Raw genomic sequence first — 18,103 nt, 5'->3', positions numbered from 1 at the left:
ATTGTAACAGTGTGTGTAATGTTTTTCTGTGTGAATTACCAATGGGAAACAGATCGCAAAGGAAGTGTACGTGAATGACACCAATTATACCTTTCGATTTAAAGCTTTCGTGACTGCAGGGATTCATCTTCTTGGTTCTTTCGGTAAAGTCACGTAGAAGGGAAGTAATAAAATAATAAAAACAAAACATAATTAAATAATTCTCACGACGTTTCGGTGACTTTACCGAAAGAACCAAGAAGACCAATTAAACCTGCGCAAAAAGAATTTACATCAAAGAATTAAAAAGACTAATGGAAACTTACAACTTAATAATTGAAAATATTTACCAAGGAGACCCTCACTCCTCCTCGCCCTGTCTCGATGGCTATTGGGAAGAAACCGCTGACTCCGGTTTGGTCTCTAGTCCCAGGCAGAGCTTAGTAAATCAATTATTGTGTTGTCTTATATAGTTTAGCATCTAACTCAAGGACCCATAACGCAAACGTTAACCTGCTTAGCAGGCTCGGGTGAACGTAACAACACAACAAGAGGGGAGACGGACTCGAAACAGACAACGCAACAGAGACGGACAGAGATTAAAAAAAAAATGATTATTTTGAATCACACTGTGACCTTGAATCGTGACAATTTATCATACATGCCCATTCTCGAACGCGGCGAAACCAAAGTGCCGGCAGCCAGCACTCTGCTCCGCTGCACACAAAACAACACGTGCTGCTCATCACCACTTGACGATTGGGTGTGAGCAAGTGGTGGAAATTCCTCATTTCTCATGACGGGAACCGGTCTTTCCACAGGAAAACAGGCGTACACATGTACAATCAACACCTCAATGGAAACATCCACGACGCTACTCATGTTCATAAAAGTGTAAATGGCACGGATAAAACCGCTACTGGTGCCTGGTCACTCAAGTCTTTTATTAAACCACAGGCTCTGCTCCGAGGCATGACAACCACAGTTTCGACAACACTGTCGCAATCGTCATGCTTCAGTGAAAAGCGGAAAGAAATAAAAAGAAGCGGACACATTACAAATCCCGCGGTTCGTGGGGGCAGCCAATATTCTACATGGGCAACGTTGCCACTCGGGCCCTGTAACAACACACGGACATGCCCTCGACCCATATTGGAAGCCAAGTCTTGTGAAAAATGTTGTGCTTTGTAACGCTGCCGAGAGAGGAGGGGGGAAAAAAAGTCTTGAACCGTGTTGAATCCACACGAAGACCTTACAAAAAAAAAAACCCTGGCATTCGGCCCACCCAGTGAATGTGGTCAACACCCCACTGATGTGTGGACCATTTCACCTGGGGGTCAAACGCAGGTGCGAGGGAGCCACCAGAGAGAGTGTGCGATGTCACGAGAAAAGTTCTGCTCAAGGTTCCGCTTACACAGAATCTGCTTTGAATGATGAAGCTTTAATGGAAGCTTTTGACACGTTGGGCCAGAATAAAACAAACCCTCACCTTGGACAGACACTCTCGCGAGAATGATTATCCTATTCAACTTGATTACCCACGAGAGCCTCAGGAATCTTTTTGCAAGAGGGTCCTGCCAAATGTTTGCGGGAGGGGTGACGTTGTTGTGCGGCGTCTGTGTGCGATCACCAATTGAGTAATTTGATTGGCCGATAGCATTTACATTAGCCTTCTGTTGTTATTAGCTACGAAAGGAAACAAGAGGACTCGGATGAAACTAATTCAAAACGGAGAAAGGCGCCTCTCCCATCCCCCCCCGCCCCCCCCCCCCCCCCGAGTAGGGAATTCAAACCAGGCCCTTCTTGCGAGTGTTCCCGCTGCGCCATTCGAGGTTAGCCGCGACAAGAATGGATCTCGTCTCTGCCGAGCCTACGCACGTGTACGCACGTGTCTTACGTTGAACTGAATTTTGCGCCGTGCGTAGCCACACCCGTGCGCCGACGTTGTGGGCATTTCGGGGCACATTTATGCGAAGGCAGACTTTCTTGATACTCTTTAGTTTTTTCGGTAAAGTCACGTAGGTAAAAAATGAAAGAAAAAAAAATTAGTATTTTATTTTGATTATTTTTTTTATTTCAAAATGAAATTAAAGATTATTTTATTAAATATTTTATTTTTTTATTAACTTTTAATTTAAAAATTAAATGTTGATTAATTTTTTTTTTATGTTAATTGATTTTTTTACCTACGTGACTTTACCGAAAAAACTAGGAGTATGAATCCTTGCAGTCACGAAAGCTTCAAATCTAGACTTTCTTGAGCCTTGCGACTAAACACGCCGAGGCATGGCCACGCGGATGGCTGACATGGCCCAGTTAAGGTGACCGCGTGACAACAAAGCGACAGGAGGAGCCAGTGGCAGCGAGTGACGAGACACTCACTGGCAGATGCCACCAGGACACCGGGGCATGAAGTCGCAGTTACAGAGAACTACGTGGCCAAGCGCAAAATCAGGATGGTTTTCGCAGTCAGTACATTTCAACTGAAATTCACTTAAAACATCGCACTGACACTTACTAATAAGAATACTAGTACGAGTAAATTGCAAGCTCGACCGAGCAAAGCCTCGGCTGAGTCTTCACGCCTCTTTGCAGCGAGGCCCTGCTGGTAAATGTCAAGAACCGAGTCCTTTTTGATTTACACTTTGCACGAAACAAAGAAAAAAAAAATCTCACCCTCCCACACACACACACAGGAGAGCACCACTCAAACTCGGCTATCGCAAACAAAACATCCAGCCAAAAACCTACTTGCCACAACTACCCCCATCGCAGGCACCAACTCGTGAAAATGTCTCGCGTGTGCGCAACACACCAACTCGAACAGACCTCTACTACACACGTACCACCGCACAAGGGGGCCAGCTCAATATGTTGCCGTCTTTTCTTGGATTTTCTGTTTGCACATATTCACTTTAAGATGTTTTCTTGTTCATGTTTTTGTTTTTTTGTTTGTTGCGGTTGCACCCGATTCAAGAGCCGAATGGCTCACAGGGCTATACCTAATCAATAAACTTGAACCACCCACGGGTGAAGCCACATAGACCTGGGTCGAACGCAGGCTATTGCGTTTACACGACCTACGGTGGACCAAACCTGCACATGCTGAAGGGCAGGTGACATGTCACGCGCCATGCAACCCAGTGACCGGTCTAGCGCAGTGTTCTTCACTGCAATGCCACCGCAGCCCCCTGATTTGCTAGCCCCCGACAATACACAAATGTAAAAACACTCCATCGTGCTGTCACAAATCCAATGGTTTCAAATGTGTGGCGACCCTCGGCGAAAGCCGCATACGCCGCTCCCTGTGAAAATGAGTGAAGAACGCTGGCCCAGGGGCACGGCAGTTGACTCGACGATCAATATTGCACTGCGTCATTTCAAACGTGAAATCTGTCCCGTTAAAAAGGAACTCTAGTGGCACTCCTGGGTTTTTCAGCGTATTGTGTGCATACGACACGTTAAATGTATGCTTGTGACACGCGGGCGATCGATGCAGTAGATACGAAGGTCGCAGCTTTGTGAACTAGGGCGCTTGAAAGAGAAGACCGCCGCGTGAACAGCATGAATAACCAACAGAGGCGTACGGTGAAAAGGGAAAAACCGCCAGAACTGTGCACCGTGATGGAAAGCTGCAGAGTGAAGTATTTATGGACGCGTAGCTATAGGACCCTATGGGGCCAACACTTGGGATTCAAAACAACGACAGCGGGGAGGGCGCTTAAAATTCAGCTCCGATTGTAACCTGGCATGAGATTTGCCCTGAGCTGCCCTGGCGACTTGAAGCACATCGCAGCCGTTTGGCAAACCTCGTCAGTGCTACCTGTGTGAATTATTTTCTAAATTAGCGGCGTGCTTTCATCGTCAGTGTACCCCAGCAGCAAGCGAGCGACTGCGACCACGGGAACACGGCTGAGCCGAGGGATTGCCTCGGTCAATCGCGCACGAAGGGGCTTGACACGTACATCGAGTCCTCGTTTAACGCGGCAGTAGTAGATGCGTTCCTGAAATGTGCCACGCCAAGCGAAAACAATTTTCCCCATAAATAATATGACGATAAAGTTTGGTTGCGATACGATGCTACTACGACTACGACTAGGCACACCGCGCGGTGAGGCGGCGCGGGCCAGATAACGGAGGGAACCCCGCCACTGCGTTACTCTTTCATTCGGCGTCCTGTAGCACTCAGCTGCTCAGGTCAAGAAAGTAGTTCGTCGGTCGCGCAGAAACCGCGTTATAACGGGGCGCGCGTCCGGCGTTATAACGGGGGGGGGGGGGGGGACGTCTCGCGTTATAACGGGGGGGACGATGCACATTTTCGCGTTGTACGAAAGGTGTTCCCGAATGGAAGAACCGCGTCACAGCGTCACGTGGGCAAGCGTGCGTTAAGCGAGGAGGCTTTCCGTATGGTGGCGCTAGAGGTGGGACAAAGTCATTGTTATGCAAGTCCAAGTCGAGTCTGAAGTCATCAAATTCATGACTCGAGTCTGACTCGAGTCCAAGTCACATGACTCGAGTCCACACCTCAGAGGTGGGACAAAGTCATTGTTATGCAAGTCCAAGTCGAGTCTGAAGTCATCAAATTCATGACTCGAGTCTGACTCGAGTCCAAGTCACATGACTCGAGTCCACACCTCAGAGGTGGGACAAAGTCATTGTTATGCAAGTCCAAGTCGAGTCTGAAGTCATCAAATTCATGACTCGAGTCTGACTCGAGTCCAAGTCACATGGCTCGAGTCCACACCTCAGAGGTGGGACAAAGTCATTGTTATGCAAGTCCAAGTCGAGTCTGAAGTCATCAAATTCATGACTCGAGTCTGACTCGAGTCCAAGTCACATGACTCGAGTCCACACCTCTGGGTGGCGCCTCCCTCAGCAACTCAAAAGCACCTTACATCTCGCCCCCCCCCCCCCCCCCCCAGTGGCATTCGTCCCCTAGCGGCACAATGTCGCGGCACCGGCATGCGTCTAAAACGTTGGTGGTCGCCGTTCCACGTAACGGCGTTAGTGGACTTTGGCTATACGGGGAGGAGGGTTGGTAAAAAAACCACGATGGCCGTACAGTTCATCTGTGCGTGTGCGTGGTAGTTCAGCGTTAACCCGATGAATAAATCGGACGTCGTTAACCGGGAGGGGTCCTCTCCGAATTCCCCGGGGGACTTTGAACGGCAACATCCCGCATCTCAGGGTTAACTGCCCGCCCCCCCCCATGCCCCTCTCTCCACGTTCCGAGTAAATCTGCGCATGAGTGGTGGTGGTGTAACCTCAACCACGGCCTCATCGATCGCGATCCGTCCTTAGCGCTCACCGTGCCACGCGTGCGAGAGCCGATCGTTGAGAATGTATGCAAACTATAAGCAGTGATATGCTGTTAAGATCAGGCTAATGGAGCAATAACAAAACTACAGAAAGAGACGTAATACCTAGGAGACAATTAAAAAAAACATGAAATTCTTGAATCGTTGCCCCGAGTAAAGACCATTCACCGAACTACTTTGGGCTTTCATTGCTACCTGCTTATTATATACCTATTGCTGTACCTCCCCCGTAAAATCAGGCAGGCACAGTGCTATTTATCACTCGCTTTGCTCCTCGGCGGACCTTTCTTGTTATCGTAACGCTTGTGACCCATTGCTCGTTTTCCAGTTTAAAAAAAAATTGACGTGTTCTTGAAAATGACAACAGTTCGAAGCGTATCAAACATCGGAATGGGTTGGGTGCAACAGGGGGAGAGAGACGGGGTCGATGGAAAAACTCGAAAATGAGAGCTGGGCAACGGCTTCATCGTGAGCGAGACGACCAAGGCAACAGCCAAAACCGGCAATGGTTAAAACTGCAAACGCCAATGAGAAAAGCAACTTAGTAATACAAACCTGTCAACCCCTGATCAGTGCCTACCTTATCACAGACCAATCCAGACCTTACTGGTCACCCCGTGCTCCTTATAAATCTCAACGTTCATCCTACAAAGTCCCATCACAAGGGAGAAACACAAACAAATAGAAATGTTTTTCTTTGCCCGTATTGAAACGGCTGTACGCCGTTATGGACCTGAAAACTCAATTTCCCCGTAGAAGAATGCGGGGTAAATCGTGGGGGCAGACAGGGATGTGACATCATCGTTTCTCTCTCTCTCTCGTCTTCTCATCGCAGGGTAAAGAAACGATGAATTGAGTGCGCGCACGTTTTTGCGTTCCGTGACGACCGCGTCCGAACCGCGGACAGAGCATCTGGACGCGAGCAAGGAGGCCAAAGCGTTTTTTTTTTCCGGCACGGAAACTCCCGAAGGACACGAGACCCAAGAGATGCGTCCGTAGGCCTTGGCGCAACAACGTTCCGGGAACGACTCTTTAACCGCCACCTCTAAAACCAGGGGGGGTCCGGCAACCAAAATAACAAGAGTCATTTCTTTTCAAATTCGGTAAAAAAAAACCAAACTCAATATTTCACGGGCCGCAACACATTGCGAAGAAGACGTACATGCATGCGTTACGTCGCGAAGCAGTCTGTAAAGAACCGCGTGCGGTTCTGGAGCTGCAGGTTTGCCGACCCCCACCCCCCCCCCCCCGGCTCTAAGCTGTGCTCTTTAGCTGCGTGGTGGGACACAAGTGGTCACTACTCTGTGCCTGTCCGTAACGCGCTACGTCCCCCCGCGCTCCGTGCCCCGCGCACAGGTGGGCAAGACCAAATTAAGTGCAAAAAGAAAAATGGAGGGTGTTTTGTGCAGTGTACGCCGCTCGCAAAGCTGGTTTGTGAATGTGAGCCCAGGGTGTGAGCCCTGGGACACGAGCGACGCTGGTTCAGTGGCTCCCCCGACGACAACCGCCGTCGACGCGAGCCACCTGAGCCGCCCACTGTCGTGGACACTTGAGGAGGTAGGGCCCGAGGTTACGACAACACTTGACTGCGCAGGTCACGGACCAGCGTGCGGGCTTCGTTTAGAGATTCCGTTTGCGTGTTGGTCAGTGGGGGGGGAGGAGGAGGGGGAAGGACCGTGCCCCGGCAGGGGACTGTCCGCCAAACTCCTCGCACGGAACGAGCTGCCATCACTCCCCGGTGAAATGTTCGGCGGTCGAAGAGTTGATTTTTCATTGACGGACTTGACACGACGGAGAGTGCGAGGATGATGCTTCGGTTCTTTTTTGGCCAGCGGAGAGCCGTGTCGTCGGGTGGCGCGGGCGGGCGGGCGGGCGGGCGGGGTGGGGGAATGGATTGGGGAACACACGCCACTTGAAAATTGTGCGATTTCGGCCCGAAACCAAATTCCACTTTAGTGCAGGGAATGAACGGGCCCCCCCCCCCTCTCCCCTCCTCACTCCCCAAACTTCCAATGATTTTCCCCCCACAAAAGGAATCGGGAAGGAAAAAAAATGGTCTCTTCCGGGGCTTGGCTCATTCAGCATCGTCAAGTGGAATTTCGTTTGGCCTTTAAAACGAACGCAGGGGACGGCACCACGAGGCTCTACGAGGACAACCCGGTGGGGCGCGCCGGGTAGCTGCGTCGCCTGCTCAACCGGCGACAACCTGTGGACGACTAATGCTCCATCTAGCCTGGGCGGGTTTTTAGTTTTAGAGTGGAGGCTGGGGATGGGGAACCTTAGGGAATTCGCAGTGGTAAAATGCGTGGCTCACTTCAGCCAACACATTCTCCAGCTCCAGAAGAACCACCGTTTTGGTTCTGCTCAAAGCTTTTTTATTATTTTATTTTTTACAATCTGGGCTTTGTGAACCTGTTCCGGATCTCTGTCCACACACACAGAGCCACGTGCCAACGTTTGGGAACAACCCCGAAAATGAGGCGAGGGATCTTCCTCCTGTAAACCCTTAAGCCATTCTTCTACACCGTGCTGGCTGAGCGCTGTGCAGTCAAAAGTGAACGGGTTTCACCGGTGCCTGTGTCCGCTAAAATAGACCCTCAGGGATCTGGGAAAAAGCCAAACAAAGATGTACAAAACCGAATTAATATTTTCTTATTGTTCATTCGCTGCTTGCTTGGCCGACTCTACAGCGCCCTTTCTGTGCCGGAGAGTCCGGTGAAACCTCCGGTAGGTCGGTGAAGCCTGAAATGTGGACCTTGCGTAGGCGCTGGCTTCAGCGCTTCCCGGCACAGACCTCGGCCTCCCGACACAGACACACCCCCGGGGCCTCCCTGAACCTGACGGCAAAAAAAACCCTCCTGCAGACACGCCTGCGCGCTGCTCGCATGCGTCGCCAGCATTTGTGGGGTATTTTTAAACCAACGGCCGCCAATTATTGGCGGCCCACATCTGACATTACTGTGACGCAGGGGTTCCCTTGTGAAACAAAAACCCGGGGTGGCTCGTAGTACTAATCGGATCTGGAGCGGAGCTGCTGCTGCTGCTGGCGTCAGTCTGTGGGCTCATGCGTCGTTGTGACGGACACCGCCCACCGCCCGGGGCCAGTAGAGCGTCACCGACGCAATGTGTCCGTTCGCCATCACCTACCGAGCACACACACACACCACAAAGACACCCCGTATAGCCTTTAATTAACTGTAGGGGCTGGTGCTGTTAGTCAGTAGCACCTATGAAGGCTGGCATGGCACACAAGGGGGTGGGGTAGCCAGCACCATGCCCGGCCACCTTTCTCTCCCCAGTGGTGATGTTTACTACACACCACACCAGGTACTCATTTGGGGGCTAAGTTTGACGTAGGGGAGGCCCAGGATCGGTTCGGATAATCATCACTTGTGTTGGCCGGATTGCCGGCAACGGTGCGTTGTGTGGAGAGTGTTCCCTGACAGAAGAACTGCGTTAAAGCGAAAACGCATCGCGTGAACACCGCGCGTTAAGCGAGGATTTACCGTGTTACCCTCTAGCACCCGAATAGCGTGGCGAGTCGCTTCAATGCCGCGGCCATGCGAACTGAAGCCACGAAACGTAGGTGAGAAACCCCCCCACCCCCATCCCCACCTCTCCAACTACGGTGAGCGCTAAACGCACACGACTTGAAATCCCGCTCATGGGTTTACTCGGCCCATCATCCTTCCAGGACAGATAAAATAGGTACCACTATGTGAGAAGTCAACTGTGGTCATCCTACAAAAAAAATCCTGCTTCACCCTACCTCCGCCCCCGCACCTCACCACGCTAATGCCAATAGAGATGAGAGCCACTGCTGGTACGTAACGTAAACCACCGTCACGCGAGCTCCAGGTCATCCTCGCTAGCAGCGACGGCTTCTGGCTGGCCGTCGAACAAAGACGGTCACCACATCCCGCGCATTCAGTTCTGCTTCCGCGGCCGTCTGGAACGCTCTTCCTTCAGATATTAGGAAGCCACTGGAGGCTTTACACTTTTTAAAATATTACAGATTGAAAACTCATTTCTTTAGAACTGCTTATTATGTTTCGTTTGTTGTTCTTCCCCCGCACCTCCAATTATCAAGGTTGTCTCCGTACAGTGCGAAAGAATTTCAACTTGCATACATATACATATATGAGCAGGGAAGCAGCCTTCACTTGCACTGAAAACAAAGGGGCAAGCAGCATCCTCACCTCAAATATCATCCTTTGGAAGCCATAGCAGAAGGTGGAGCCAAATGGGTTCGTGTTGTTAGCAGACGACGACCTGAATACACACGTGTGAGATGTGCGCAATCCACAGTTTTACAAACTATCATGCTGACGACTTTGTGCTTCCGATAAGAGCCCCCCCCCCGCCCTCCTTAAATGCCAGGGCCGTCTCGGAGAGCTCGTTACACCACACACAAAAGGCACGACACCAAATGAACCGCAATACCTTGCTGCGACCTTGTCAAGGAGCATAAACTATTTATCGCGCGAACCCCGGTCATCCTCTCAGCAGCAACGGAGGCCTTTGGGTTAGCCGTCAAAAATTAACCCGTAAAAACAAAGTTTTTCACTATAAATCCTTTATATGCGTGGCATCGGGGCGGCTAGAGTCCTCTCGTCCTCTGGCTTGAGATGGCTGCCACCTATGGGTCAGATGATTGTCTGGCAGCATTAAACAATTGGTAATTAAATATTTAAAAAAATTTCCCTGAACAGTGTAAAATATTGGAATTTTTTTCACGAAAATGCATTGTCACGCACAACGAGCCTGTGTGCAAAATGTCAGCTCGATTGGATCACGGGAAGTGGGTTAAAAAACGACCGAAAGATTTGCACGGTCCTAAGCAAGCAAGCAAGCGAACTTAATTTAAAGGATTTAAAAAAAAAAAACGGCGGTCACCGCTTCTGCGGCCATCTGAAACACTCTGCTTTCCAATATTAGGAAGTCGCTGGAGCTATGGACTTTTAAATCATCGAGATTGACAAACTAATTTCTTTAAAACTGTCTTCTTGGTTCTTTCGGTAAAGTCACGTAGAAGGGAAATAATAAAATAAAAACACAATAAAATACAGGTCTGTCGGAAAGACAGCGTCTGACGCTGTCTTTCCGACAGACCTGTTCTTCACCTGAGGACGGCTGCTTGCGTTGTGGCCGAAACGTCGTGAGAATAATTTTATTATGTTTATAGTTTCATTATTTTATTATTTCCCTTCTACGTGACTTTACCAAAAGAACCAAGAAGATGAATCCCTGCAGTCACGAAAGCTTTAAATCGAAATTTAATGTTATTATTTTTGTAAAGCAGCCTTGGGATAAGGTGCCACTAAATAAATACATGTAAAATACAGGACAGGAAGGTAAGATGATAATCCTCACCTGTTGAGCACCACGGGATGCTCCATAGGATGGGGGAGGATCTCCTGCACCGAGTCCCACTGCACATCGCAACATCACAACAAAGATCCCCCGTGTAGTCTTAACAGACTGTAGGGGCAAGTGCTGTTAGCGAGTAGCACCTATGAAGGCCGGCAAGGCACACGAGAGGGTGGGGTGGCCAGCAATACGCCTGTCCGCCTTTGTCTCTCCAGTGGCGATGTTAACACACCGCACCAGATAAACATTTAAGGCCGAGTCGAACTAGGGGAGGCCCAGGACCGGTTCAGATAATCGTCACCGGTGTTGGCCATGAGCGGGAATCGAACCCGGTTTACTGGGTTCGTAGCGCAGCACGCTAACTGCTACACTCCCACAACTATCAGATCACACACCGCGCGCACACAATCATCAGCTCACACACTGCACACACACAACTATCAGCTCACACACACGATGCCGGAAACACACACAACAGCGCTGGCAATATAGGGGGGTTGCCACCATGGCGAGAAGATGTTATCTATCTCGCTTGGTACGCAGGAGGCCGAGGATTCGATACCGGAGCCTTGCGATGCCCGTGCAGTATATTAACCAAGTAGGAGCGCCAAAAAACGATGCAGAGGCTTCAGAAGAGAAAAAACACAGGACGATACAATGTGGATGTACACTAGACTGCTGCATTACAGACACGGTGGTAACAATTATATAAGAGAGAGTGAGGCAGTCAGCCATTGGCAGAAGAGAAGAAAAACGTGTTGAGCCTGGACTTGAATAGGGGGGAACAGGGAGCTGACAGCACGGATGGAAGGCGTGGAGGAAGACAGCCCCAGACTGTGGGTGCCGCAGAAGAGAACGAACGACCATCGATCGGATCAACAGCAGAGGTCGCCGTACAGACTGGTGCTAAAACGAACTAGTATTTTTATCTTGCCAGGTAAGGCCCACTGAGCTATGTAGCTATTTTTCAGAAGCGACCTGGCCACGAATGATAGCTTAACAAAGTGGCTTATCGCGTAGAAATGTAGAACAGCCTAAATACTATAAAAGCGTGATGTCGATTCTAAACGTGGAGGGAAAAACTGGAGGACCAGGAGAAAAATTCACGCGACCATGAGGAGAGAGTGATATGCAAACTCCAAATATACAGCAGGCGTCAAGGCTCGGGATTGAACCCATGACATCCTGCATACCAAGCGAGTTAATGATGACGTCACCCTGCTGCTGCTGCTCTATATAAGAACGGGAGACAGAGCAGAGCCTCACCATTCTGGCGAATTGCCCGATGATGCTGGATGCAATTACCAGCGAAACGTCGTACTCAAAAATTGTAAATGTTGTGGTTTCACGCTTCAACACACCGGTGGGCTAAAGCAGTGAACTATTTTGTCTTTTGTCAACGTGACACTTTTTTACTGATTGGCCGTGTCGGGTGGTGGAGGGTTACGACACATTTATAAATAACGCGATCTAAACCAAAAAACGTTGATTGTGAATACCAAGCGAGGTAGTCAACATCTCCTAGCCATTGTGGCGCGCCCCTCTCGCCACTGTGATGCCGAGCCACGGAGTGCTACGCGCGTAAGGGGACAAACCCCGCTAGGCCGTCTCTTCGCACGTACCGCTCTCTCTCTCATCACGCACGGCGCTCACCTTGGTGTAAGCGGTGATGACGAACGGCTCCTTCTGCAAGTCGCTCGAGTCTGTGAACACAAAGCGGCCCGTCACGATGCAGTCCCACTAAACGTAGCTGCGGTCGCCCGACTGAAGGTCGCGGACCTCGCACCACAGTCAGTCACCACCGGCGCTACCAGGACGTGGAAATTGAAAGGCCTCTGAAGCTATGAAGACATTTCTCCACGTGTGGATAAAAAATGTAGTTTGTTGAACTATCGTTCCATCTCCACGGAAAACGTGCTATCATGGGCGTGTTCTTCTCGTTGGGTGTGCCACTTCTTTTCCGGTCTCGACCGGCGGTCATCATCGTGCCTACTGGCGACGACGGGTGCACACTCTCCAACTTTTATCACAAATAAGAAGTTGCGCTCGGAAACCAAGACTGTCTCAAGCTAATATAACTGTCGCCGGAATTTTTTTTTTTATTGCGAAAAAGATTACCCTGCGAAAACATTTCTCAAATCGGATTCTGCACAGGGGCAATATCGTCCCCCCACCTGCGAAAACTTGACAGGACCATCCTGACAAAGAGTCTTTGAGATTCAGTTTTCATGGGTAAATTAGCCAGGCGGTTGGTGGCTATGCACGTGGCTGCCTGTCATTCAGCACTGTGGAGGTGGCAGCAGCGAGGATTGATGGATCACCGCACAGATGTTGTGAAACTGCCTTCCCATGCGCATCGAGATGTCCTGCCCTGGTTTGCCAGGAGGAGGCAGTACAGCAAGTGGACTAATCGCCATCTGTTTGTATCTGTACGGTGGATACAGCGTTGTCCCCTCGCACGTGTGGGTATGCTCCGGGTGATAAGGTTTCCCCCCACATGGATACACACTCATTCATTAATTGGCTGAAAACATCTTAACCCTTTCCCATTCCAATGATGTACGTCATCAGTTTTTATTCAGATTCTCTTCCGGTGATGTATGTGTACATCATCAGAACAGAACCGGAAGGAAAACTAAAATAACTTTATCGTTACTGAGATTCCCACAAGGGGGTGCAGGCACAGTTTGGCACCAGCTATCATAGAGTGCGGTCGTGTCACTACAGTTCTGTGCGGTGAGTACAGTGTTTTAAAAACAGCGTTGCTACGTCCCTCTAACTAAAGCTAACGCTGAACCGCTCACACGTTTTGATATTCAGCGGTGAACGGGAGCCACACCCTGCAACTTGCGGTCGTCTTGGAACGGGAAAGGGTTCAAATAAAAACCCAACGTAGCGGCAGGACCCCGTGAAAATGAGCCCTACGGCTCGATGTGGATCTCCTGGAATAAAAGCAAGTAAACCGCAAATAAAACAAAGTTGAAGTGCGAACCAGTTGACGAAACACGTTTCTCCGTGCAAGAGCGACGTGCACTTTCAAATTCTAAGTGAACGACAAAGACGCTGGTTGTCCTCTGCTGGTGTGTGCGCTTTGAATGGGCCCTGGGCGAAGCCGACGAATGTTGAGGGGGTGGAGATGAGATTGAGTGCTCACCGAATCGAGAAGAGATTGGGATCCGGAAGTCGCATCGGTGGTATCTGTGGATAGAGAAGCACCACCGCCACTCTTAGCCCTAGTGACCGCTGCGGGTATATCAAACGCTTCGTGTGCTATTTCAGAAAAAACAAGTTTTGCTGGCTGGTTTCCAGCCTAGACTCCTGGCTAGCTGTTGCCGGGCAAGCACGCGTGTGTGCGAGGTTGACGTCACCGGCACATCTACGCGATATCGTCACCCGAATCGCAGGGCGGTGCGCAGTGTACGTGACGTTATGCCCGCCCCCTATCCACCCTCCACCCCGGCTGTGGATCCGCGGCGATCGTACTAACATCCTACGAGATTCAAAAACAGTTTTGCTGGCCGGCTGGATGGTCAAACAAGTCCACAGGGCATGGGGGCTGCTAGTTTGGTAATGAAGACACGTGCTAAACATTTTCAAGCCTTTAACTCAGCTCCCAAAACCAGTCTCTAAAACAGTAGTACAGTCATCATTATACGGCAACTCAAGAACTGCTTTTTGTATTTAGTTTGTTGTCCTTCCCCCGCACTCGCGACTTGAGTACTATTGTAATAACAGCCATAGAGGGTTCACGTGGGGATTGGCTTGCCGGTCCTGCTTTGTAGCCAATAAGGGTTGAGATAGGGAGCGTGGGCCCGGCGTGATCACGGCATGTCATCAGGAGTGATTGGCCCAGCCATTCGGGGCCCCAGCTAATGGGGATCCGGATGAGAGGCGTGGTCCCGGGAGTGACAGGGAACCATCGAGAACGGTCGAGGCTGTCCATGGAGGATTTGCTGGGGGGACCACGTGACGAAGGGATTAAAAGAGAGAGAGAGAGAATGATCGAGAGCAGACTGGGAAACGAACAGGGCGAGAGCCACGCGCGGACGGGGCTCCGGGTGCCACGTGCGCGGTGGGAGCTGGTGTGAAGTCTGCCCGCTCTCTGTTGTCTGCCAACAACGGAGCATGAGTGAAATAAGTGTATCGTGGAGTTGAAAATAAAGAGGACCGATTCCGAAGCCGTCTCCGAAGGATTATTACACTATTATTGATATCTTACCAGAAAATTATCTTTGCCGCATTCTTAAGTGTAATTTTATTTCGTCTTGGGGCTGAATCGGTTTTCCCAAGGAATGCGTACTCCCAATTGCAAATCGTAAGTCAATGGGTAAAAAAGCAGGGGCTCGACAAATGGAATTTCACTTTACGGACAAAAGTATTAGGAACGTTTCGATTTAAAGCTTTCATGACTGCAGGGATTCATCTTCTTGGTTCTTTCGGTAAAGTCACGCGGAATGGAAATAATAAAATAATAAAAATAAAACATAATAAAATAATTCTCACGACTCTAAGCTTAAATAGACGCTCCAAGCCTGGGGTGTGTCATTCAGACTGTCTTCTCGATAGACCTGTTCTCCACCTGAGGACGGCTGCTTGCGTTGTGGCCGAAACGTCGTGAGAATTATTTGATAATGTTTTATTTTTATTATTTTATTATTTACATTCTACGTGACTTTACCGAAAGAACCAAGAAGATATTAGGAACGTATCCGTTCGGTATATAATGGAGGGATGGCCAGGACTAAACGTTGGGCATGTGACTCGATGAAGAGACCGCAGGCGGTCGCACCACGCGCCGCCGGCGTTTGGCGCGGCACTCACATATTGAAGTTGTAGTGTCCCGGGTAGTTTGTGTGCAGCACAAACTTCTTCACCTGATGAGATGCCGCGTCAAATAGAATGTCCTGTGGTGGAGGCGGATGGGGGAGGGGGGGGGACGCACACAGATGGCAGATGGCGTTAACTGCTTTGCCCGTCGCGTGGGACGTGTTTCATCCTTTCCCCTTCAGAGACGTCGGCAAGTTGCAGGGTGGGTGTCCCGTTCACCGCCAAATCTCGGAACGCACAAGCGGCTCAGCATTCATTTTGCTTTGAGAGGCGTTGCCCCGCTGTTTTTATAAAGACATTGTGCTCGCCGCAGAGGTCCGTAGCTACACGACCGTTGCACGTTACGATCGCTGGCGCCAAAACTGCCACGTGCACGGCCATGTACATGTGTACGTCATTGGAACGGGAATCGGAAGCCAAATTGATAAGGCGCATGCACGTCATCGGAATAGGAAAGAGTTAAGACGATCATCATTGAGCGTGTGCAGCATGTGCAGAAATTTGTATTTGAGTGCGGAGGAGTGAGGCCTTCTGCTGGTGATGGTGGTGGTGGCAGTGGGCCGTGATGGACTTGAGTTTGTGAATTTCTGCTCGACAGCGAAGTCAGAGATCCACCCCCGCCACCCCCGTGGTGAGTGCTCAGCCAAGAGCTCACCACTCCCAGAGTGAAGTAATTGTAGAAGTAGTCGTTGCACTTGGAGGGCACCTGCTTGTGTGGAGACGCCGAATGAATTTTCATCTGATAAGGAGCACAGAGAGCGGGGGGGAGAGAAGCCATCGTAAATCACCCTTTCTCTCCGACAGGCGTCATTTCTCCACGGAAATTGATTATCCCACGAGCTGTAATGCAAATCAAGACCTGCCACATTGGAGCAATTCACCTCCGAGTCTACCTTTTAAACTGTTTCAACTCTTAAAACTATTTTGATTTAAAGCTTTCGTGACTGCAGGGATTCATATTCTTGGTTCTTTCGGTAAAGTCACGTAGAAGGGAAAATTATAATAATAAAAGATATAGTTAAATATATTTATTATTTTATTATTTCCCTTCTATGTGACTTTCCCGAAAGAACCAAGAATATTAAAACTATTGTTTATATTACCGGGAAAAGGCCACTGAGCTGTTAGCTCTTACTTTCGAGATGACCTGGCCACACATGATAGTTCACCATCTCAGTGGCTGATATCACCACGTGGGAATCTATAGTCGCAGCCAAAGCATCTGTGAATGTTTCTAAAATGTGGAGGGGAAAACCGGACACCCGGAGAGCAACCCACGCGACCACAAGGAGAGAGACACGCAAACTCCAAACACACAACAGGTGTTAGGGTCGAGATCGAACCCACAACCTCCTGCATAGCAGGCGAGGTAGTTAACATTTCACCATCGTAACAGGGGGAAATCGGTGTGCATGCGTCTCCCTGGGCGTGACAACGCAGTACCAGCATCAGAGGTCGCAACTGGGTACCCGATACCCGTACTCTAACCGATACCCGGCTACCCGTACCTAGCCGGGTACGGGTACCCGTTTGCGACCCTGGTGCGGCCGGGAACGGGTACGGGTAGGCCGTGAGTCACTGGTGAGTAACCGTTTGTCACTCATTTCCCAACGTCTTGTCTCTTCTCACAATTCAAGTTCCTAGAATCAACCCACCCGCGCTTGCAACATGGCTTCATCCCAGAGGTCGCAATCGGGTACGCGTACCCGGCCGGGTACGGGTAGCCGGGTATCGGGTAGGGTACTGGTGTGGGTACCCGTTTACGACCTGGTGCGGACGGGTACGGGTAAGGAATCAAAACCCATTTGCGACCTCTGGCCAGCATGCGTCACCGCCGCCTGAAGGCGTAGGGGCAACGGGGGGGGGGGGGGGGGGGGGGCTCACCTTGTCCTCCGATTTGTAGAAGACCTTGTGGGGGCAGCCCAGGGCGGAGGACACTTCCTGGCAATGATCGCCGAAGCGCACGCAGCGGTCGAACGCCTGCAGCTTGGTCTCAGCTCGCATGACCGGGCCGCATCCTGAACGGTACGCACCGCGCGTCATGAGCCACGCGATGCTGCCGTGACGCCGCTGCCTGCCCCCCGCCCATCGCTCCGCAGAGACAGCAAGGGAGGCGGACAAGCCTATGGCCGCCGTTTCGCTTCGTACGGCACACACTAAAACTCATAATCAACGTTTTTGGGTTTAGATCGCGTTATTTATAAATGTGTCGTAACCCTCAACCACCCGACACGGCCAATCAATAAAAAATTAACCCGCAAAAACAAAGTTTTTCACTATAAATCCTTTATATGCGTGGCATCGGGGCGGCTAGAGTCCTCTCGTCCTCTGGCTTGAGATGGCTGCCACCTATGGGTCAGATGATTGTCTGGCAGCATTAAACAATTGGTAATTAAATATTTTAAAAAAATGTCCCTAAACAGTGTAAAATTTTGGAAATGCATTGTCACGCACAACGAGTCTGTGTGCAAAATGTCAGCTCGATTGGATCACGGGAAGTGGGTTAAAAAACGACCGAAAGATTTGCACGGTCCTAAGCAAGCAAGCGAACTTAATATAAAGGATTTAAAAAAGTGTCACGTTGACAAAAGACAAATAGTTCACTGCTT

At 50.1% G+C, this 18,103-nt stretch overlaps 1 protein-coding gene across 1 annotated transcript in view; it reads right to left on the bottom strand.

Moving 5' to 3' along the window:
- Positions 1-574: 574 nt before the first annotated feature.
- PHAF1 (phagosome assembly factor 1) overlaps positions 575-18,103 on the bottom strand; it is a 39,828-nt gene continuing 22,299 nt past the window's right edge. Inside the window, exons 9-16 of the mRNA XM_061576152.1 lie at positions 17,379-17,512; positions 16,150-16,233; positions 15,489-15,571; positions 13,822-13,865; positions 12,321-12,370; positions 10,671-10,729; positions 9,497-9,569; positions 575-8,440 (exon numbers count right to left, since the gene is read on the bottom strand). Coding sequence (XP_061432136.1) covers positions 8,360-8,440; positions 9,497-9,569; positions 10,671-10,729; positions 12,321-12,370; positions 13,822-13,865; positions 15,489-15,571; positions 16,150-16,233; positions 17,379-17,512 — 608 coding nt within the window. The 3' untranslated portion in view covers positions 575-8,359. The remainder of the gene's footprint in view (positions 8,441-9,496; positions 9,570-10,670; positions 10,730-12,320; positions 12,371-13,821; positions 13,866-15,488; positions 15,572-16,149; positions 16,234-17,378; positions 17,513-18,103) is intronic.

The sequence above is a fragment of the Lethenteron reissneri genome, chromosome 60 (assembly GCF_015708825.2).
Source record: "Lethenteron reissneri isolate LAM-NWPU_2019-01 chromosome 60, ASM1570882v1, whole genome shotgun sequence".
NCBI lineage: Eukaryota > Metazoa > Chordata > Hyperoartia > Petromyzontiformes > Petromyzontidae > Lethenteron > Lethenteron reissneri.
Note: the sequence above shows the minus strand (reverse complement) of the source record. Positions and strands in the feature narration are given on the sequence as shown.